This window comes from Stenella coeruleoalba (assembly GCF_951394435.1).
Source record: "Stenella coeruleoalba genome assembly, chromosome: 12".
NCBI classification, from domain to species: domain Eukaryota; kingdom Metazoa; phylum Chordata; class Mammalia; order Artiodactyla; family Delphinidae; genus Stenella; species Stenella coeruleoalba.
The window spans coordinates 59881025-59904880 of record NC_137158.1 but is presented as its reverse complement, the minus strand read 5'-3'; the positions used below and the strand labels follow the sequence as shown (position 1 = coordinate 59904880).

At 39.8% G+C, this 23856-nt stretch overlaps 2 protein-coding genes across 4 annotated transcripts in view; one reads left to right on the top strand and one right to left on the bottom strand.

Moving 5' to 3' along the window:
• Positions 1-1952, bottom strand: part of LOC307195648 (uncharacterized protein) — a 278036-nt gene extending 276084 nt beyond the window's left edge. For all 3 annotated transcript variants that reach the window (XR_013830901.1, XR_013830902.1, XM_079939951.1), the window contains exon 1: positions 1858-1952. The gene's annotated coding sequence lies outside the window, so the exon portion shown is untranslated. The remainder of the gene's footprint in view (positions 1-1857) is intronic.
• CCN2 (cellular communication network factor 2) lies at positions 1141-4355 on the top strand. The gene is made up of 5 exons (XM_079939950.1): positions 1141-1433; positions 1542-1764; positions 2017-2268; positions 2400-2611; positions 3009-4355. Exons 1-5 carry the CDS (start codon positions 1368-1370, stop codon positions 3303-3305), a joined length of 1050 nt encoding a protein of 349 aa, XP_079796076.1. The 5' UTR covers positions 1141-1367; the 3' UTR covers positions 3306-4355.
• Positions 4356-23856: the final 19501 nt, after the last annotated feature.

The window sequence follows — 23856 nt, the reverse complement described above, 5'->3', positions numbered from 1 at the left end:
TGGAGAGTCACTAAAATATATTACTTACTGACACTCTTAGTTTATAACCAAATATAATGGGGGTACAGTGTTCTCGTTATATAATCAGATTTTTTTTAACTGCAAGACAACTAAATCTTCACATTTGAAGATTATAGGTTTTAGCGTAAGAAAAATCACTCATTTCTCAAAGACCCACCAATGTGTTTAAAACTCCCCGAGTGAACCCCAAGCTTCTTGCTGCTCCCCTCCTATATGGTTCCCCTGTCTTCCCACCCCTTTTTCCATCCCAACACCCAGGGCTTCTACCTACCCAACATTATTGCTCTGACATAACAATAGATGGATTTTTCTGGAAGTGTTGATGTCCACTCATCCCTTTTCCCTCTCTATAGCCCCAACGATAAAACTGCTACACATATTAAGAGAAAACAAAGCAAGAGTGGTGGAAATCCCTCCCAGAAAACTGCATCCATACTCAGACCCCTAGCTTTATTCTCCTTTTCGTCTGGCATGGGCATCCAAACCGTTATTCCAAGTGACAAATGATCAAATTCCTGCATCTCCAATGTGGGATTCAGGAATTTGCAGGTATGCTTCTGCTTCTAGGGGATTTCAAGCAGTTAAAAGCAACGAACTCCTTTTCTGCTCTCTGAAGAGTTTCAAAGGCAGACAGCCTCTAAAACTAAAAAACATTACCAAACCAATAAAAAAGGAAACCCTTTCGAATTTTTTAGGAATCCCTGCTATTAGCCTCTTCAGCTACCTACCTCCTACAAAGGATTTATGTCAGTGTGCAGAACAGGCACAGCTATTAGAAACAGAAGTGAGTGGCATAAAAATAATGATAATCACTGCCGATGTGTTTTTTAAATGATATAAATCAGGAGTGATGCGAAGAGGCAAGAGAAAAAAAAATCCTATTTGGTGGCTGGAAATACTGAGCCTTTTTTTTTTTTTTTTTTTGGTGAGCTGGAGTGTGCCAGCTTTTTCAGACGGGAGGAATGCTGAGTGTCAAGGGGTCAGGATCAATCCGGTGTGAGTTGATGAGGCAGGAAGGTGGGGAGGAATGCGAGGAATGTCCCTGTTTGTGTAGGACTCCATTCAGCTCATTGGCGAGCCGGGGACGCCCTGAGCGTATAAAAGCCTCGGGCCGCCCGTCCTGGCCTCACACAACAACTCTTCCCCGCCGAGAGGAGGCAGCCAGTACGACTCCCACCGCCGGCGACCCACTGCCTTCAGTTCGACGGCAGCCGCCCAGGCCGACAGCTCCCGAGACAGCAGCCCGGCGCGTCCCGACCCCGCCTCCGGCCCGAACCCGAGCCGCCAGCCCGGCCCGCCGCGCCACGCCCGCCCCGCCGCCTCCCGCCGCCCATAGCGCCCCGACCATGTCCGCCGCTGGCCTGGGCCCCGTCCGCTGCGCCTTCGTGCTCCTGCTCGCCCTCTGCAGCCGGGTAAGCACCGGAGACCCCCCGCGGCGGCCGGGGCCGGGCGGGAGACCGGGAGGGACCCCGGCGGCGCCGAAGGGCGTGCGTCCGGCTGACAGCCGCCTCCCTCCGCAGCCCACCTCCGGCCAGGACTGCGGCGGCCGGTGCCAGTGCGCTGCCGGCCCGGCGCCGCGCTGCCCCGCTGGCGTCAGCCTGGTACTGGACAGCTGCGGCTGCTGCCGCGTGTGCGCCAAGCAGCTGGGCGAGCTGTGCACCGAACGCGACCCCTGCGACCCGCACAAGGGCCTCTTCTGCGACTTCGGCTCCCCGGCCAACCGCAAGATTGGCGTGTGCACCGGTAAGACCTGCAGCCCCCGTCCCCGCCCCGCGCCACCGCCACCGGGGCGCCGGGGGACACTCGATGTCCCACCACCTCTTCCCTCACGCTCACCATCCCTCCGGAAAAGAAAGCCGCTCGAATTGCGTCCTTTCCTCAGGCTGTTTCCCTGGAGCCCTGCTCCCAGCTCGCATCCCCGACGCGCTTCCTGTTCAGGCTCGAGAACCGATGCTTGACCCCTGCACGTCCCCTTTTTCCCTTCCGCTCCTTCAGCCAAAGATGGTGCCCCCTGCGTCTTCGGAGGGTCGGTGTACCGGAGCGGAGAGTCCTTCCAGAGCAGCTGCAAATACCAGTGCACTTGCCTGGACGGAGCGGTGGGCTGCGTGCCCCTGTGCAGCATGGATGTCCGCCTGCCCAGCCCCGACTGCCCCTTCCCACGAAGGGTCAAGCTGCCCGGGAAATGCTGCGAAGAGTGGGTGTGTGACGAGCCCAAGGACCACACCGTGGTCGGCCCTGCCCTCGCTGGTGAGCTGAGTCTTCCTCTAAGCCAGCCTCGTGATTCTCCCCCCTGGGGCTGAGTCCTGACTTTGCCAAGGGCAGGGGGAAATGTCTTAGCCTGGGGTCTTACCTCGTGTTTGTGTTCCCTGCTCTCACAGCTTACCGACTGGAAGACACGTTTGGCCCAGACCCAACCATGATTCGAGCCAACTGCCTGGTCCAGACCACAGAGTGGAGTGCCTGTTCCAAGACCTGCGGGATGGGCATCTCCACCCGGGTTACCAATGACAACGCCTTCTGCAGGCTGGAGAAGCAGAGCCGCCTCTGCATGGTCAGGCCTTGTGAAGCTGACCTGGAAGAGAACATCAAGGTACGTTTTCTCCTCCAATTAACTCATAATCATGGAACAAGAGTGGACAGGACCAAAGTTAGGACAGGACCAAAGTTAGGTCTCTTACCACCCTTGTTATTATAGGCCTGTCATCTCCAAAAATATCCAACCATTGAACTGTTTTGATGGAATGAGATGTTATGTAATAGGAGCCACCAATTTTCCACTCGGAAATCCTCCACAGTGTTAGTTCATTCAAGACATCCCAGAAGAGGCCATGTCTATTTTTGGAAAACTGGCAAATGAGACTCAACCTTCCCATCCTCAAAATATAAACAGAAGTCAGACAGCCCTAAGGCGAGAACACACAGAGGTTGAAGAAAGCCACACCCCTTGCAGAGTCATTGATTTTTCTCTCCTCCCTTGTCTTCCTCAGAAGGGCAAAAAGTGCATCCGGACCCCCAAAATCTCCAAGCCTGTCAAGTTTGAGCTTTCTGGCTGCACCAGCGTAAAGACATTCCGGGCTAAATTCTGCGGCGTGTGCACCGATGGGCGGTGCTGCACCCCACACAGAACCGCAACCCTTCCCGTGGAGTTCAAGTGTCCTGATGGCGAGGTCATGAAGAAAAGCATGATGTTCATCAAGACCTGTGCCTGCCATTACAACTGCCCCGGAGACAATGACATCTTTGAGTCACTGTACTACAGGAAGATGTATGGAGACATGGCCTAAAGCCAGAGAGAGTGTGAGACATGAACTCTTTAGGCTGTCACTTGAACTGATTCACATCTCATTTTTGTGTAAACATGATTTCAGTAGCACAGGTTATTTAAATTTGTTTTTCTAACTGGGGAAAAGAAAAATTCCCACCAAATTCAAAATCTTGTGCCTTATGACATTCAAACAGTCTGTCAACCCCAGACACTGGTTTGAAGGAAGTAAGACTTGACTGTGGGACTGCATTAGTGCATAGCACCAGCATGTATGCTAGGAGCAGTGGGAGGGGACCAATAGGAAGCCTTGTCATCTTACAGTAGTGATGTCCCTGCTACTTGGAGTGTCACTGGGAAGGAAGACTCACTGACCTGCCTGTAGCTCCAGTGACAGCTAGGATGTGCGTTCATGAGGATGAGTCAAGTTCTTCTCTAGGTCATAACAGCAGATTCAGCTCTGACCTTCTGATTCAGATGACAGTGTTCAGGAATCAGAATCCTGTCTATTAGACTGGACAGCTTGTGGCAAGCTAATTTGCCTGTAACAAGCCAGATTTTTTTTTATTGATATTGTAAATACTGTGTGTATATATATATAAATATATATATATTTGTACAGTTATCTAAGTTAATTTAAAGTTGTTTGTGCCTTTTTGTTTATGTTTTTAATGCTTTGATATTTCAAATGTTAGCCTCAATTCTGAACACCATAGGTAGGACGTAAAGCTTGTCTGATAACTCAAAGCATGAAATGGATATTCAAATGGAAATTCTGCTCAGTTAGAGCAGCAGTCCATCAAAACAGGATTTTTGCTGAAGGTGAGGCAGCAATGTCCTTGGAAGTCTGATTTGTAGGTTGGAAATGTGGTAGGCTCACTTTTAATGTACAAATGACCTTTATTAAAAAATGAATGGCTCTGTATAGCTGATTGGTTTTTCCACCTGGAAGCATTTGTTTCTACTTTGACTATGACTGTTTTTTTGGACAGTTTATTTGTTGAGAGTGTGACCAAAAGTTACATGTTTGCACCTTTCTAGTTGAAAATAAAGTATATATTTTTTCTACAAAGGGCTTGGTTATTCATTTATTCTCTAAACATTTCTGAGTTTTCTTGAGTAAAAATGGAAAGCTTTTGTTTGTCTTAAAACAATTCACTTATAATTTTCTAGATATCTTTAATCATCTAATCAATTGGTTAATCCCTTCAATAGAACTTTTACCTGAATACGCATCACACTGAATCAGGTGTCACAAATTTGCAGGCATATACACTGTATTGAGTACACAGGCATTTTTTTGTTATCTTCACAGTATTTTATAAACACTTCAATTCTCTCTAGATTATTTCAGTCTCCACTAACCCCTGTTGTATTACACTTGGTCCTGTTTACATTTAATACCTCTCTGGCCATTGTAGGCATCTAATTTCCAACCTGTCATCACACAATAGCCCATGTGCCTTGCACATAAAAAATTTTTTGCATTTGTATGCTCTACTGTAGATCACACACTAGCCTATGTGCCTTGCACATAGAAAAATTTTAACTATTTTTTGAATTTGTATGCTCTACTGTAGATCTATTTCTGAACTTTAATAACTTACTGTTAAGTCTGGAAAAGTATAAAATCTCCACTAAAGTGGAACAACTTAATAAGTCTTATTTTGCATAGTTCTGCTTTCAGTTGCCGGAAAACAAATCACAAATACATGATGGCATAAGTAGAAAAAGAAGGATAAGCAAATCTTCCATTCATTTGTATCATAGAAATTTGCCTTAAATTAAAAGCAGCTCCTCCATTTCCCCAAGCTTTTCACTTTATCAGATCTCAAAATCAATAATTTAGCAAATGGTTTGACAAAATGAAATTGTTCAAGAAGCCCTGTGTAGAAATGACATTGGACCTCACCAGGTCTCCACTGAAAAATCAACTGACATAAGTGGCAAACAAAAGAAACACTCCAGGGACAACTAAAAGCCCATTTTTTTTCTAGATCAGAATAGCTGTGGATTCTAGGGGAAAAAAATAGTTGCAGGCAGAAAAAGCCCTCACAGGGTAATTAGCAATGTTGTAGTGCCAGTGTCATTCTAAGAGACAAAAATACATCCGAAAATAAAGACTAGTTCTACAAACAGTACCCATGCCACAAACCAAAGGGAAAGCTTCCCATGTTCAAAATGTGAAAAGTATTTCTGGTCAAAATATTGGACTTTTAGGATACACCTACATACGTATACAGCAATGCCATCAGTAGCTGCACTCCACTTCCCCAAATAAGCCCACATGCAAACACACACACACACAGAGCACACTGTTTGCTTTACATTTCCTTTCTGTCAGTTGACTCCTAGCTGCAAAGATGAAGGGCCATTGTAAATGAGCCTAACTGTTTAAAAAGGAATTTGAGAATTCTGGGAAGATAGTAGTAATAACAGAAGCATAAATTTTAGATTTTCCAAATCTCTACATAAAAACAGAGTAACTAGATTACAAAATCAAAACACCATGAGACATATTTACAACAAAATTAGATGACAAAGCATCCCTTGCCCCAAGATAAGAGAGGGGGAAAATCATCAACCACCACAAGACCCACACTATGTCAGCATAAATGTGAGAAAAAGCAAAGGCATGCAGCAGGGTATCTGATGCTTCTGAGAAGGGGAGAGCTCCAAAATACCCAACAGTGAAATATAGGAGATCAATCTGAGGATAGCTTATGAAACTGGTAGGAGTTTTGCCCATTCCAACAAAACTTAGAAACCAAGGCTCTCTCCCAAGGGAGGACTCCACATTCTTGGGAGTAAAAAAAAAATTAAGCAAGTCAGAGACAGCAAAAACATTGAGAGAGAGGGTCCAGGTAAAAATGAGAATAGAAACAGATTCAAAATCTCAGGAAGCAAATGACCATATTTTTAATGCTGCATGAAAACAACCAAAGAGGGAGCTCTACGAAGTCAGAAAAGCTATTTAAACCAAGCCTCCTTCCTAAATAAAGTCCAGGAAAACTAACTTTACCTAAAAAATAGAAAAACAAAATTATCAAAGCCAAATCCATAATGATAAAAATCCTCCAGAAAGTAGGCATACAGAGCTCTTACCTCAATATAATAAAGGCCATATATGACAAACCCACAGCCAACATCATTCTCAAAGGTGAAAAACTGACACCATTTCCTTTAAGATCAGGAACAAGAAAAGATTGCCCACTCTCACCACTATTATTCAACATAGTTTTGCAAGTTTTAGCCACAGCAGAGAAGAAGAAAGAAAGAAAAGGAATCCAAATCGGAAAAGAAGAAGTAAAGATGTCACAGTTTGCAGATGACATGATGCTATATATAGAGAATCCTAAAGATGCTACCAGAAAACTACTAGAGCTAATCAATGAATTTGGTAAAGTAGCAGGCTACAAAATTAATGCACAGAAATCTCTTGCATTCCTATACACTAATGATGAAAAATCTGAAAGAGAACTTAAGGAAACACTCCCATTTACCATTGCAACAAAAAAAATAACATACCTAGGAATAAACCTACCTAAGGAGACAAAAGACCTGTATGCAGAAAATTATAAGATACTGACAAAAGAAATTAAAGATGACACAAACAGATGGAGAGATATACCACGTTCTCGGATTGGAAGAATCAACATTGTGAAAATGACTCTACTACCCAAAGCAACCTACAGATTCAATGCAGTCCCTATCAAACTACCAATGGCATTTTTCACAGAACTAGAACAAAAAATTTCACAATTTGTATGGAAACACAAAAGACCCTGAATAGCAAAAGCAATCTTGAGAAAGAAAAATGGAGCTGGAGGAAACAGGCTCTCAGAATTCAGACTATACTATAAACCTACAGTAATCAAGACGGTATGGTACTGGCACAAAAACAGAAATAAAGATCAATGGAACAGGATAGAAAACCCAGAGGTAAACCCACGCACATATGGTTACCTTATTTTTGATAAAGGAGGCAAGAATATACAGTGGAGAAAAGACAGCCTCTTCAATAAGTGGTGCTGGGAAAACTGGACAGCTACATGTAAAAGAATGAAATTAGAACACTCCCTAACACCACACACAAAACTAAACTCAAAATGGATTAAAGACCTAAATGTAAGGCCAGACACTATAAAACTCTTAGAGGAAAACATAGGCAGGACACTCTATGACATAAATCACAGCAAGATCCTTTTTGACCCACCTCCTAGAGAAATGGAAATAAAAACAAAAATAAACAAATGGGACCTAATGAAACTTAAAAGCTTTTGCACAGCAAAGGAAACCATAAACAAGATGAAAAGACAACCCTCAGAATAGGAGAAAATATTTGCAAAGGAAGCAACTGACAAAGGATTAATTTCCAAAATTTACAAGCAGCTCATGCAGCTCAATAACAAAAAAACAAACAACCGAATCCAAAAATGGGCAGAAGACCTAAATAGACATTTCTCCAAAGAAGATATACAGACTGCCAACAAACACATGAAAGGATGCTCAACATCACTAATCATTAGAGAAATGCAAATCAAAACTACAATGAGGTATCACCTCACACCAGTCAGAATGGCCATCACCAAAAAATCTACAAACAATAAATGCTGGAGTGGGTGTGGAGAAAAGGGGACCCTCTTGCACTGTTGGTGGGAATGTAAAGTGATGCAGCCACTCTGGAGAACAGTATGGATGTTCCTTAAAAAACTAAAAATAGAACTACCATACGACACAGCAATCCCACTACTGGGCATATACCCTGAGAAAACCAGAATTCAAAAAGAGTCATGTAACACAATGTTCACTGCAGCTCTATTTACAATAGCCAGGACATGGAAGCAGCCTAAGTGTCCATTGACAGATGAATGGATAAAGAAGATGTGGCACATATATACAATGGAATATTACTCAGCCATAAAAAGAAACGAAATTGAGTTATTTGTAGTGAGGTGGTTGGACCTAGAGTTTGTCATACAGAGTGAAGTGAGTCAGAAAGAGAAAAATAAACACCATATGCTAACACATATATATGGAATCTAAAAAAAAAAAAAAAGGTTCTGAAGAACCTAGGGGTAGGACAGGAATAAAGACACATATGTAGAGAATGGACTTGAGGACACGGGGAGTGGGAAGGGTAAGGTGGGACGAAGTGAGAGAGTGGCATGAACATATATACACTACTAAATGTAAAATAGATAGCTAGTGGGAAGCAGCCACATAGCACACGGAGATCAGCTTGGTGCTTTGTGACCATCTAGAGGGGTGGGATAGGGAGGGTGTGAGGGAGATGCAAGAGGGAGGAGATATTGGAATATATGTATATGTATAGCTAATTCACTTTGTTATACAGCAGAAAGTAACACACCATTGTAAAGCAATTATACTCCAATAAAGATGTTTAAAAAAAAAAGCCAAATGCATACAATGCTTTATATGAAAAAAATAATAAAGGACAGAATAACATATCTACAGATAGTAAAAGCATGCCAGAAATACATGCCCAGAAAACATGTCAAAACTATAACCTACTATTTCAAAAGAACATTAAGAAAATAACACTGGACATAAATGATTAAAAGGTAATGACTAATGACTTAAAGTAACAACATAAATGAGTTAGTAAAACCTGGAAATATGATGATAAAAACTCAAGAAGGAATTAGAAATTAAAGAAATGTTAGAAAAATAGAAGGAACACAAGAGTGAACAAAGACAACAGTTAATTCCTTAAGAAGAAGAGATAATGAGGAGAGAAATTTTTTTAAATAAAAAAAGAATTAAATGGTTTCAAGAAAAAGTGGTAAATATTACTGATAGGCAAAGAAGGTCCAACATATGAATAGTAGGAGTTCCTGAAGAAGAACAAACCCAAAAACTATAAATCAAGAAAACTGAAATAAAAAGTGATTTGCAAGTGATACTGAAAAAAAGAAAGAGAGAAAGAAAGAAAGAAAAAAAGAAAGAAAGAAAGAAAGAAAGAAAGTGATACTGAAAAAGTATGCCATATACCTAATAAAATCAGCCAACACTAAGACATATTCTAGTAAAATTGCTTCACTATAAAGAAAAAGGAAGAACTTTTGGGACATCTAGGCAAAAGGAACATGAACATTATAAGTAAAAGAAAATTAATTCATTATTCTGATAATGACAGCAACACTTCAAATCAGAAAAATTACAATAACATGTTTAAGATACTGAAGGAAAGAAAATGTGAGCCAAAGAATTTTTACCCTTCAAAACTGATATTCAAGAATAAAGGACACAGACAAATCATCAAAACCATGTAAGACCTCAGGGCATATTGTTCCTATGAACACTTTCTGAGGAGCCTACCTGAGAAGAAGCTCAAAAAACAAAAATGTCTGAGAGATGTTAACATAAGGACTGGTGGTGAGCATTAAATATAGCTTATCTTTAGAACTAAGACTAAATAAAGGCTAAAGAGGAAAAAGTATAGTATACAGTGGCTATATACTCTGATAGTGTGGAGTGCAACCATAAAATGTTTGGGGAGAGAATGAAAGTAGCATATGCCACACGCACACACATTTAACTCCTTTTATTGGTGGTGGTGGTGGTGGTGGTATTGTTATTCTTAGACTGTGGGGTGTGTAAAGTGAGATCAAGCAAATTAGCCATTATGGACATTCTAACACTATCCCAAGTGGTGGTGAGTTCCTAGGATTCTTAGTGAGGAAGTCAGAAAATACAGATGTAATATAAAAGTGATTAAGTTAGATTCTGTAGTCCTGACTTTGAATTAGAAATATCAGTGTAAACTTATGATGTATTTTATCTTTTAAAACACACACATGTATGTACATTTCTTCCTACGTCTGCTCACTGAAAAAGCTTAGCTACAATGACACCTAAAAAGCAATGAGCATCCCTAAGTCCAGATTGTGCTCTTGTTATTTTCCACTAAAAGAACCTAAGGCTTCTTGGAGAATGGCTGACTCCAGGACTGGGGCAGTAAATGTGTAAGATAAATACTTTTATGCAGGGAACACCTTTATATATTGGATAATAATGAAGCTAACAAGGACCATTAAGATCATACTGAAAGGATTCAGGAGGCAAATTGAAGAGACTCCTACTAAAGATGGGGCAATTTGAGCTTCTATGAGAATAAGAATTGCAGTGTATTAAGCCTATCATCTATCCTTAAATTGATTGGCTCATTATGATAGCTAAAGAAAAAGCCTAATTGACCGCCTGAGAATATTAGGAAACCTATTCATTATACACTAAATGTAATACTTCCATGATGACTTTGGTTTCATATCTTTGTTCACATCTTTGTTATTCTACGCAGCTCATGGTGCTTCAGAAGAGATTGGTTTAATCTGTACCAACTCCAGACATAATCCAGAGATGACTTTTAAGAGAAATAAATCTCTTAGTAGTATGCATCTCATGATATTCAATTTAAAGTAATTTTATATTCTTTAAAAATAATTTTCTATAATTTTCCAAAATGAACATGCATTATTTTATAATCAGAAAAAGTTTTAAAAAACAAATCTTTTAACTCCTCATTAAAAAAATAGCAAGAATATGCCCAAAAGTGTTAGAGTTTTTCATGATTTCAGATTTAGATAAACAGCTCACGATACATAAACAGATGGCTAAGCCATTCAAGTCACTATTCCTTAATGTGCCAGGTTCCCAGGAGCATGTGCAACACACATATAACCTCTAGGCTACATGTATTCATGTATATTAAGTGTATTCTCTTACCTCATTTTCCAATTCCATAAATAAATTCATGGAAGATTTTCTTCTGTAAATTTACAATAACTATTCTTTATCTCATGAATCATACTGATTATATTTAGACTGTTGCTAGGACTAAGAATAAAGTAAGCAATGTAAAATGTATTCTTAAAATACTGTCACATTCCAAATCTAAATATAGGATCCAAAACAGTAGACATGGAGATCCTCTTCCATATTAGATATTTAAAAGACAAAGAATAGTAAGAAATGTAGAATGTCACTGATTAATTCAAATTTATGTCTCAAGAATATAAAACATATGTAAGATTTGCATTAGATCAACAAATTCTAATAGAGTTTTTGTCAGCACAGTTAACACAATTGGGTTAATTCAAATTGGGAAACTGAGATCAAAATTTAAATTTATACTTCTATGTTAACTGCTAACAATGTTTATATTCTCCATTTTTCAATCCAATATATATTGATTTATTCTATGTTTGAGATTGAAGTCCTTTAAAATTGAAACCCTTAGCATTAAAAAAAAGACAAACTATTATTATTTTATTCTTTTTTCAAATGTTCTTTTATATCATTCCAGAGGAATTTTTTTTTTAACTAAGCATAGGCTCAACTCTTTATTTTTCTCCCCAATTCTTCTCTTCCTGGATTCTTTCTGATCTGTAGTCAGTATTTGTTGTATCCTCTCTAGTGAGTTATTATGAAATACTGAAAATGACATTAAATCCAAGGGCTTAGGAAATATTTTCTACATGACTGTTTTTTGTTTGTTTGCTTGTTTTTGCATTTTGCTTATTTGCTGGTTTTTAAACTTTACCTATAATTTGGGCTGATGAATCTCAATATGAAAACTATTTCATGTCACTGATAATTTGTAACTCTAGGCAAGTTTCCATGTTTATATTAAGGAGCTCTGAGAAGTCTGAGAAATTCCCAGAACTCCATTTGCATAAACACCTTGAAATAGGGATGTGGTGAGAGACGGGACGTGTGTGGGGCATGAGCCAAACACTAAAATTGCCTAGATTTGAGGAGGGAGTTATGGGATTTATAATGTGACCATTGGGAGATACATTTTAAGGAAGACGGGAGCTTGGCTGGAAGTCTGGGGAAGTCAGTTCATGTGTTCTGCCTTGGTGAACAGCAAAAGAAAGTGGGAAAGACAACTGAAAATGGTGTCCTGTATACAGAATAGTATACATATTCTCAGTTCTCTCATTTCTGGTTTCTGGTGGCTTTCATCCTTTTGGGATTGAGTCTTTGTCAATTTTCTAACTATCTTTTCCAGGTAGTCTTTCTGTTTCTCTGCTCCCAACATGATTGTCTAGTGACCTCCTACACCCAGAGATTGCTCGGCTAACTGGAGTCCATAGAGGACCCCACAATGAGTAAACACCCATCGGTCCTTCAAGCCAGAAGCCCAGCATCTCTGTCTATGGGACTTTCCTACCAGGTATGTAGAGTAACCAATGGAGATATAAAGGACTTTGAAAGAACAGTGTGACATCTTAACTGCCCCTAAAGGGCTTAATAGAGAGCCTACTGAGATATGGGCTTGAGGAGTGATGCTGGAAGTCTAATGCTCCCATTAGTCACTGAGGGAAACCAGAAGACCTTTGAGAAGATGTATGGGATTGAGATCCTTTACAATTAAATCTTTTAGAATTTAATGGGCTTCCAAGGATAAACTGTAAAACTGTTGGCAATCTCTTGGAGGAAGGAAGGAAGAAAGGAAGGAAGACCTGCTGGGATGCGTTGCTGCTGGTTAGCATCTGTGACCATATGGGTGGCCACTGGAAGCTGCTGCTATGGAAATTCTGGCTGACCACTGTTGGAAGTAGTGTCCAAGAAGTGGTCATTGCCAAGAGCAACAGCCAAGAGGCTCTCCTGGGAGATGTTGACTGGAAGCACCCTTGGGTGTTTTTAATAGAGAGCTGGGTCCAGGGATCATCTGCTTGAAGAGCTTTTTGAGGAGGATGTTGTTCATTTTGTGTAAATATGCTTAGGTGAATCATCCTTGATGTTAGGGAAAAAAGAGGAATACTATTGGTCTTATTATGCTCCTCACTAAGAGAACATCATAATTTCTCTCAAAATCAACTTCTCCATGTGACTCTGCATTTCTATTAATAGCACTATTACTCTACTTGTTACCCAGGTGGGAACACTCCATTATCATGGAATCCTCCACTTTCCTTTAACTCACACTCAAATATTTTAACTTCAATTTAGAAATTTATTTATAGAGAAAGTAGTCCCAGACCCAGTCATAAGGGCAGCCCCATGCTTTTGTGAATCTTACCTCCAGGAGCTCTATGAATATCGGAGGAAAATCCCCTCTTGCTTCATGCAGGGGAAAGGGAAAAGTAACCATTTAAAAATACACCAGAGCACTCTGTTCTTCTTAACAAGGCCAGGCCCAAGGAGAAATTATTTTACTAGAGCCTTACCTATTGGGATTTTGTTCGAGTCTAACCTACATGGAGGAAGGAAAATACTTAACTTCAGCTCCCTCTAGCTATGTGATCACACCAAAGACAGGGGGGACTGAAAGTACTGTTGATGTTTACAGAGGCACAAGCTCACCAAAAGACTGAGGCCCAATCATAGGACTATAAAATGCTTCCCCTCCCCCAACACCTTACTACTACATTACTAAAGGCCTATTTACTGAAGTTCCTTTCACTCAGTACATCATGTCTACCTTTCAATAAAAAATTACAAAACATACTGAAAGACAAAAAAAAAAATAACACAAACAAACAAGGAAAAACAGTTTAAAGAGACTGAACAAACATCAGAACCAGAGTCAGATATGGTAGAAATATTGGAATTATCATACTAGGAAATGTTTTTAAACTATAATTAATATGCTGAAGAATTTAATGAAAAAAGTAGACAACATGCAGAAACAGATGGACAATGTAAGCAGAGAGATGGAAATTCTAATAAAGAATCAAGATTAAATGTTAGAGATCAAAAAACACTGTAACAGAAATGAAGAATGCTCATCAGTAAACTTGACACAGCTGAGGAAAGAGTTTCTGAGCTTGATATGAAATAGATACATCCAAAACTGAAAGACAAAGAGAAAAGAGACTGGAAAAAAAACCAGAATATCCAAGGATTGTAGGACAACTACAAAAGATGTAGCATACACATAATGGGAATACCAAAGAGAATAAAGAGAGAAAGGGACAGAATTGATATTTGAAGCAATAATGACTGAGAATTTCCCATAAATTAATGTCAGACATTAAACCAGAGACCCAGGAAGCTCAGAAAATACCAAGCAGGATAAATACCAAAAACAAACAAACAAACAAACAAAAACCCAAAAACTATACTTAGGCATATAATATTCAAACTTCAGACAATAAAAGATAAAAAAAAATTCTCGGGAGAAGCCAGAGGAAAAAAAATACCTTACCTATAAAGGAGCAGGGTTAAGAATTACATCTGATTTCTCCCCAGAAACCATGCAAGCAAGAAGAGAGTAGAGTGAAACAATCGATGTGTTTCCAGCAAAAAGCCCACAAACCTAGACTTCTGTACTTTGTGAAGCTATCTATAAGAAAGAGCATCAAAGAAGAAGTAAGTAAAGTACAATTAAAACTTTTGCTTTTCTTTAGTTGATCTAAAAATAATAATTTGTCAACAATATACTTATGTATGCTTATGTTTATGAACTAAATAACATCAATGATACAAGAGACTGGAGGGAGGAGTTAGGATTATCTTATTATAAAGTACTACCCATGAAATAATATGGTGTTATTTGAAAATGCACTTGGATTATTTTAAATGTATAGTGTACTCTAGGGCAATTACGAAAAAAAGTTTAAAAAGAAGTATAACTGATGTGCTAAGAAAGGAGTGAAAATGGAATCATATAGATAATCACGTTAAAAATCAGTGTTCCAACCTATGAAAAGACATAGATTATTAGAATGAATCAAAAAACAAGACCCAACTATAAGTTGTCTACAATTAACCCACTTTAACTGTAAACAGATATGTAACTTAAAAGTAAAGAGGTGGAGAAAGACAAGCCATGCTAACACTAATCAAACGAAAGCAGGAGTAGGTATATTAATTTCAGACAGAGCAGACTTTAGAACTAGGAAAATAAGGAATACAGAGAGGCATTACGTAATGATAAAGAGGTCAGTAGTCCAAGAAGACATAAAAATCTTTAATGTGTAAGCACCTAACAACAGAGCATTGATATATGTGAGGCAAAAACTTAATAGAACTATGAAAAGCAATAGATGAATCCACTATTATACTTGGAGACTTTGATATCTCTTTATCAGAAATGGACAGATCCAGCAAGCAGAAGATCAGTAAGGACATAGTTGAACTCCACAGCACCATCAATCAACTGGATATAATTGACATCTATAGGCTACTTCATCCAACGACAGCATATTACACATTCTTCTCAAGCTCACGTGGAACATCCACCAGTATAGACCATATTCAGGGCCATAAAATATTCTTTAACAAGTTTAAAAGAATTGAAATCATATCATGTCTGCTCTCAGACTACAATGGAATTAAACTAGAAATCAAGAACAGAAAGATTTTCAATAACACATGGGTCAAAGAAGGACTCTCAAGAGAAATTTTAAAATATTTTGAATTAAATGATTCTCTCAGTAGGGCTTCCTAATGGGGTCCAAGCAGTCACTGGGTAGTTCTACTATTTCTTCCGCTTCTCTAATCTCTCAGATGCTTCAGTGAACAGTGGAAACTACTAAGTCCTCTTTTCCTTCTATCTGAAATCTTCATAAAACTGTTAATTGGGTTGCAGTTCCCTCCGTCTTATTCCCAGGTGTCAAAATCCCTTCTCACCTTAATGGTGGCAGCTATTACTGCATGCCTACCTTCACAAATCTCTATAGACAAATGGTAGGTACCAATTTCTATTCACATGCCTCCAAACTCAGAAAATTCTAAACCATCTCCAGCTTTCCATTTCTGTCATTCTTATTACAGATTTCACTACTTTTGCCAGCAATATTTGTATGAGTCTGCTAACTAGTGTTCCTGTTCCTCCACAATTCTTCTTAATTACTGCCATCAGATTATCATCTCTGGTCACATAAGTTTTGTGCTCTGAAAAAGATGCAAAAGTTATTATCAAGGTAAATACCATCTTTGCAGGATGGTATTCAAGATCTACAAAATAACATCAGAGCATCTACTCAGAATAAGTTCATATTATTTTGTTTTTTGCTTTTTTTTTTTTTTTTTTGATTGCATTGGGTCTTCCTTGCTGCATGAGGGCTTTCTCTAGTTGCGGCGAGCGTGGGCTACTCTTTGTTGTGGTACACAGGTTTCTCGTTGCGGTGGCTTCTCTTATTGCTGAGCACGGGCACTAGGCACGCGGGCTTCAGTAGTTGCGACATGTGGGCTCAGTAGTTGTGGCTCGCAGGCTCTAGAGCTCAGGCTTAGTAGTTGTGGCACATGGGCTTAGTTGCTCTGCGGCATGTGGGATCTTCCTGGACCTGGGCTCGAACCCGTGTCCCCTGCATTGGCAGGCGGATTCTTAACCACTGTGCCACCAGGGAAGTCCAAGTTCATATTACTCTTGTACATACTTTTTATGCCAAAACCAAACTGGGCTTACCATATTTTCCAAATAGTTTCCACATTTTGCCTTCATTCAGTCTAGTCCCTCTGCCTGGAAAATTCTTCCCCTGATTCTTCCATAATGTGTATGTGTGTAAATGCATAAATACATTTATATATGTCAACCCTACACATCTTTTAAAACCCTTCCCAGAAGTCACTTGCACAAATCCTTTCCTGGTTCCCTTGACCTATCAGCAGCCATCTTTTCTTTAAAACTATCTAGCAAACATTCCGTTTATATCTGTACTATGTCACTTATGTCAATTTTACCCATATTCTAGTTCTTTGCTGTCCAATAGACAAATGTAGCTATTAAACTTAAATGAATTAAAATTAAATAAAGTGTAAAATTCAGCTTCTCTCTCACATTAGCATTATTTCAAATGCTCAGAAGCCAGTGGCTTCCAGATCAGACAACGCAGATATCGCAAACATCTTCATCATCACAGAAAGTTATACTTGAAAGCACCATTCTAGTTGTTCATAGATTTACTTTCTCTATCAACTCCAAAGTTCTTGAGCTCAGAAACTCAGTTTCGACATGGAAGATTCTCAATAAACATGGTTAAATTAAATGGGTTATTTAATTATGTGAGTACATAAATATATGGGTCATATCTTTAAATTAATCAGGTCTCATGTTTATTTGTGAATAATTTTAAAAATTTAAATATCTTTTTAAAGAGTTGATCATTTGCATTTAAATTCCAAAGCTAGAAATGCAAGACAAATCAGGCATAATATATGTAAATAGCTTATTGAATGGATTGAATTCAGTAGAGTACACTTAGGAAATAGTTTAATTTCTCACCCACCCCCTAACCCCTAGCCATTACACATTTTTTATAAGTATCCTCATCCTATTTCTTTATATTTTAGGTAGATCCCAGAGATTTGGTTTATTTTTAGCTATTATACAATTTTTATATTCAGGTATTTAAAAAAAATCTATTCCAATCTAAATCAAAACTATAATCTGCATCTAATTTAAATATCTTCTCCTTCCAAGTAGGGAGCAAAGTTTGCAGGGGTGGTGGGGAGGGAGGTGGCACTTGTTTTCTCTTTCACTCAACTTGCTCTACTTCATTTTGCCTCATCTTTAATTTGTAGCTTCAAATTAAACTGCTACCAAGGCGCACTCAGTGATTTGCTTACCATCTTTTAAGTCCTTACTATGGTAGTGCTATGCGTTGTGTTAGGTTCTAGGGGAGATGCATAGGTGAGTAAGATGTGGTTTCTGCTCTCACAGACCTTAAAACCTATGTGTAGAGTAGAAATATTTCTCAATTAATCACAAAGTAAGGTAGAACATGTTAAATTTCCCAAGTGTTGCACTGGAAAAAAATCCTACAGGAGAGGAAAGGAATGAAAATTCACTTTCTGCTGAGACTTTATGACAAAGGAACCATTTGAGTTGGGTTTTCTAGGAAAGATAAAATGTCTAAGGCATACATTTCTTAATGTCATCTCAATATCAGACAAATCACATATATTATGACCCAGCATGATAACCATTTACATCTATTAGGTTTCTTTCAGTGGCAAATGACCAAAAACTCAGTCTACCCTGGCTTAAGCAAAAAGGGGATTTATTGAAAAAAAAGGGAGTTTAACAGAAAAGTCCTAGGTACACTGGTTTGAGACAGGACTGGATGAAAGAACTCAAAGTACATGACCAGGGTTTGGTTCTCTCTCCCTCTCTCTCTCTCCCCCCACCCACCTCCTTCTGCACCCCCTCTTCCTCTCTCTCTCCATCTCTCTCTCCAGAACTCTTATTTTCCATCTTGTATTCTTTTGTCGCCAACAAAAGAGGTACCAGCACTTCTAGACCTACAGCCTTCTGGATTCACAAAAAGCTGTAGTCTTTGACCCAGAATTCCAGGCAAAATTCTGAGCTCTCATAAATTAGACCAGCTGAGGTCAGCGCTCACTCCTGAACTGGTCACTCACGCCAGCGGAAGGGAATGTGGAGAGTGGTTTAACTCAGGCGGACCTTGGAGTCTATGAGTGGAATCAGCGTTACCCAAGGCACCTGGGTTGAAAGCTGGAGGATGATGATTCCACCAGTGCAGGGATCAGCAAACTTTTTCTGTAAAAAGCCCCATAATAAACATTTTAGCCTTTGAGGAACATACAGTCTCTGCCTATTCAACTTTGTCATTTGTAGCTCAGAAGCAGCCATGGACATTATGTCAACAAATGGGGATGGCCTCATACCAATAAAACTTTATTTACAAAATCAGGAGGCAGGCCCTGTACTAGAGAGAAATTGAATACAATTATCAGGATAGAAGTCAGGCAACAAAAAAACAAACAGTAGGTATCTACGACACGCATAGTACAATATAGGTACACCTGCTTCTCTGAGTCTTCAGCCCTGCCCCCTCTTTATAATGACAATCTTAACAGATGACTTTCAGGAGGCTGCTTTTCCTTTAAGTCCACCTGGCTTCATATTAAAATAGTCTACTGAGTGTCCAGGTGGCTCTTACAAATACTTGGAACCCAGGAAGAAAGGTGACAGCCTTCATGATAACAAGTACCAGTTCCAGCAACAGATAATATGCCTCTGGATACAACACTTTCATGTGCTAAGATATATAATCTCTCCCCACTGCTCCACACCCAAATAATTTGCTTCTTCCCCAGTCTTTTCCATGCCAGGTAATGCTACTGCCTTTTAGCCAATCATCCAGACCTAAAGCTGAGGTGTCGTCCTTGAATATTTTTCTGCTCACACCCCACAGTCAGCCAGTCAGCAAGATCTACAACCAAAATACATTCTGAATCTGACTCCTTCTTCCTACTGTCACTGCCACAACTCCAGTCCACGTCACATCATCACGGTCCCTCTACTGGATTTCTCTAACCACCTTCCCAGAGGTCTCCCTATGTCCTCTTGCCCTTCTACGCTCCTTTCTCTATTCAGCAGTGGGGTGATCTTTGGAAAATATAAATCCTCCCATGGCTTCCCATTACGCTTGGAAAAAAATCTGGATTTCTTAACATAGTTCACAAGGCTCCCATGATCTAGAGTTTGTCAACTTTCCCAGCCTCATCTCCTAACACTCTCCCCTTTTTAGCTCTATTTCAGCAACATTATCTTCTGGCTATGCCTTAAATGGTCTAAGCTCAAACATGCCTCATGGCTTTTTGACTTTCTATTCCCTCTACTGAGGCAGATCTTTTCCTACGAATTTTCTAACAATGTTAAGTCCAATGGAATAAGATATTGTTTCTCTTGTATATCGGTAGGGTATACAACAGTACTTGACATGTAGTCAATAAATATCTTCTGAATGAATGAATGAGGCAAATGTGGTGAGAAAAATAAGGGCAGACACAGAGACAATGGGATAACGCAGAAATGTTCAGATTAGTGCAAGAATTCCAAGGTTCCACAAGAAGACAGATCATCCCTCTGTATAAAGTTTTACTGTCTGGTCCGAGAGCTACACTAAGAAAAATTAAAAGTAGCATTCACTCAATAAATAAAAGTAAACCAGAAACAACAACCACAAAAAAATAATCTTAGCAGTTGCTACTTTAATTAATGAAAGGTTACGTTCTCTGAGTCAAGGTACTTTATCTAGAGCTCAGAGAAGAAACAAGATTTTCACCATAAAGAAATAAGTAGTGTGCTAAATTAAGCCTTTGGGAAATGAGTTGATTTAATTAATGCTGATTTTCTAAGTACAGAAAGAACCTTGCAAAGAATTCCTAACACTAGCAAAATTGGCAACAAAAATACTTCACACTTATAATTGAAAAACCTAAAATGCCTACGTCAGTAAATCCCAGAAGATGTCATTAGGGACAAATAAGTAATTTTATTGGAGTTCAAATATCTCTATGACTCCATCCTGACATGGACCCTTGTGGCATGTGACAGGTGGCACAGGGATTATACCTTTAATGTTAATTTACTAATTCTGTTAAAGTGTTAATTACTATAAATTATGCGCAACACTATTCTGGGGAGAGTGAAACATGCTGGTGTTCTTTACTGCTTATTAATGCAAAAATCGTCTTTTTCAAATTAGATCAATAAAAGAACAAGGCGAATAATCCTCTTACTTGGAAGTGTCTACCTCCTAAATGCCTATATTAATCAGCTTTCCTGTGGCGACAAACAAGTCCCAAATCTCAGTGACTTGTAACAACAAATGTTTATTTCTCGCACAGTTCCATGTTAGTAGCTTTGCCTTGGCTGCTGTGGCTTTGCTCCATGTGCCTTATCATGCCAGGAACAGGGCTAAAAGAGCAGCCCCTCTTTGGGACACTACCTCATTATTGAGTCCAAGGGGAAAGGGCAAGATGCAGAGCCAAACCACCCAACTGCCCTTAAAGCTATTACTTGGATGTGGCATTTGCATTTCCATTGGCTGAAACAAGCCACATGGCCAAGTTGACATGGGGGCCAAGTGTATTCAGCCCATAGGGTGGCTCTACAAGTCCTGTGGCAATGGGTGAGAATGCATAATTATCCTACAGGGAAGGGGACTGAGTCGCGGGTACAGTGATGCAACTACCACGAGAGTCAATTAACGTAGGTATCTTAAGTGTATCTTTCTCGCAGTAAATGATGCTGAATTTTGTAAAGTTTGTGGTTCTGAAACCTCCTGCAGTTTTTAACTCCTTAGTTAAGTCCTTGATGACAAGTTCAGTTGTATTCCTCTGTTTCTGTTCTGCCATGGGATACAAGGATTTAACCTATCCTCTCTCTTTCTAGACTGTCCTACCAACCTGCTAGATACTGAACTCAATTGTCATCTTATGTAATCCTCCCAGGAATCTCTGAATATTCAAATAAATGAAAGGTCTGAGAGGCTTATGAAGTTGCCAACTTTCTCACTGCTAGAAATTGATTTGTCCAGGATGTGAACTTCATGGACTTTCTAACACATCATGCTGTGTGCTATGTGGACTTGTCTTATCCAGGAACAGGAAAGGCCGGGTATGGGCTGGGTGGAGAGGGGTCTTCAGGGTCATTTTAAGGCCTTGGTCGGCCCTGAGTTCTTTTATTATGGAGGCTTCACACTGCATCACATAAAACATATCAAAACAAACCCGCATCCCACACTAAACATAATTTTCAGCTGTAAATTTTTTTAAAAGGATGCTTATAATTTTACCTTTGAAGTTATTTGGCTACAAATAGCATTTGATTGATGGTTGACTACGATTTGTCAGCTATCACCATGTATACTTAGGAAGTATTTCAAAGTAAGAAATTCCAAATACCAAAATTATATTCAAAGGCAATGAAATTGGTATAAATACTAAATTTGACAATTAATACAGTTGACATGGTGCTATATTTGTAGATTTTAGTTAAACACTTATTACTTTCGATTTTCCAGTCTTCTTATATTATTTGGAGCCATACGTGTTTTTTTTCAGGACTCAAATATTTTGCGGGGAGTGGGGGAGAGGTCTCTAAAATGCTTATAGGCTCCAGGATTTGTGCATGCGCCGCCCAGTGGGTTAAATGCTTTATCCTAGAGCTATTCTGGGTGAGGAAAAACACATCCTCAAAATGTGGAGCCCAAAGACAGAGCTTCGAGAAGAAATTAAAAGTCAGATATCATCCAAAGATCAAAGAGTAGAATCTATGTGTGAGACAGCAGGACAAAAGTGAGAAGTTTGAGATTGAACCTGAGGAATATGAGTGAATGGGAGAAGCGTGGAAAGAGATGCTTACGCAGTGAGATGCTCCGTGGACTCTGGGGAGGTGGGAGCTGCTGAAAAGCTGGCTTTTAAGTCCAGCACGTTTTTGTGGTTGACCCAGGGCAAAAATGTGCCTTGAACTTTCTGGCCCCAAATGACTGCTCCCCCAGACTCCAGAACTCCTGCACTGACACCATTCTCACTCTCTCCATCTTTCCAAGAGATCTCTGTAGCTCCCCCTTCTGGGCTCCTCGCAGGAGGTACTTCTTTTCCTGAGTGGCCCCAAGGGTTTCTCCCTCGGGCATTTGGCTGTCCTGAACTTTCAATAAAGGGTCACTGACTCTGATCCCAGGAAAGCCTAGTTCCTCTTCCTGATTTAACTTGTCCAATGGCAACTGTTCAGTTGTTGAGGCAGATTCCTTCTGTAAGTAAAGCTGCATTTCTGCTCCCAAGATTCAAAGTGATTTCTACATCCCACTCTCACTTTATTACTCTACAGAACTAACTCTACTACTTTTAGAGTCATGGGACCTCAGTAATTAATGGATTTCTCTTACTGTGATGGAGCATCTCAGCCCTCTAGTTTTTTCCATTTCCCGTTGAATTCACGTTTCCAGTCTGAAGAAGACACCACTAGGTTTCCTCTTGATTTTGAAGCAGAGCTGATTGATATACCATTAGTAAAACTGTTTCCATAGCTTCTCTTTAATGATAAAATCAGGTGACTCTTCACCTAATTCCAGCAAGAGAACTTCTGGAATCTAATTACTGTTTCACATTTTTAAGAAAATATTTTTTCACCTTGATTGATGAGGACCAAGATTATGAGTCTGACTCCCAGGTCTAATCTCATCCCTTCTTCATCATGGAACATAAGGACATTGTCTCAATCAATTTCTAATCACAGAGCTATTATGGAGGTGTCCGTTCATGTTAAAGAGATCTTCAGAGGAGACGCGGCTGCCTGCCTGGATTCTGGGCAGACTTGGAGGAAAGTTGAGGAGCTGGAGCAGAGCACATCACAAGAGAGATTTGATGGAGGGAAAACCTGGACCTGAGGGTGCTCTGGATGGCCCGCCCACCAGGACGGTCTTTAGGTGAGACTGACCTGCAGCAGCATCAAAGTCCACTAGCAGGGCACTACAGGGCGAGTGGTATCCCCTGGAATTATGCTGCATGCCATCTGTGTAACTGTATACTGTGGGCCTGACAAAGGGAACTGTGTCTGCTAAGAGAGAAATGGCATTGGGAGCAGGCCAAGCTAGCGGAGGGCAGAGCCTCAGCTGTCCTGGGCTTCAGAACAGGAAGACCATCCTCTGCGGTCTGGAAGTGATTATGCAGTCAGAGACTTCATGAAAATAATGTTATTACTGCACCATCCAGAAAGGCAGCCACTAGCCACATGTAGCCATTGAGCACTTGAAGTGTGTCTAGTGTAACTGAAGAACTAATTCTTAAATTTTAATTATTTTTTTTTTTTTTTTTTTTTTTTTGCGGTACGCGGGCCTCTCACT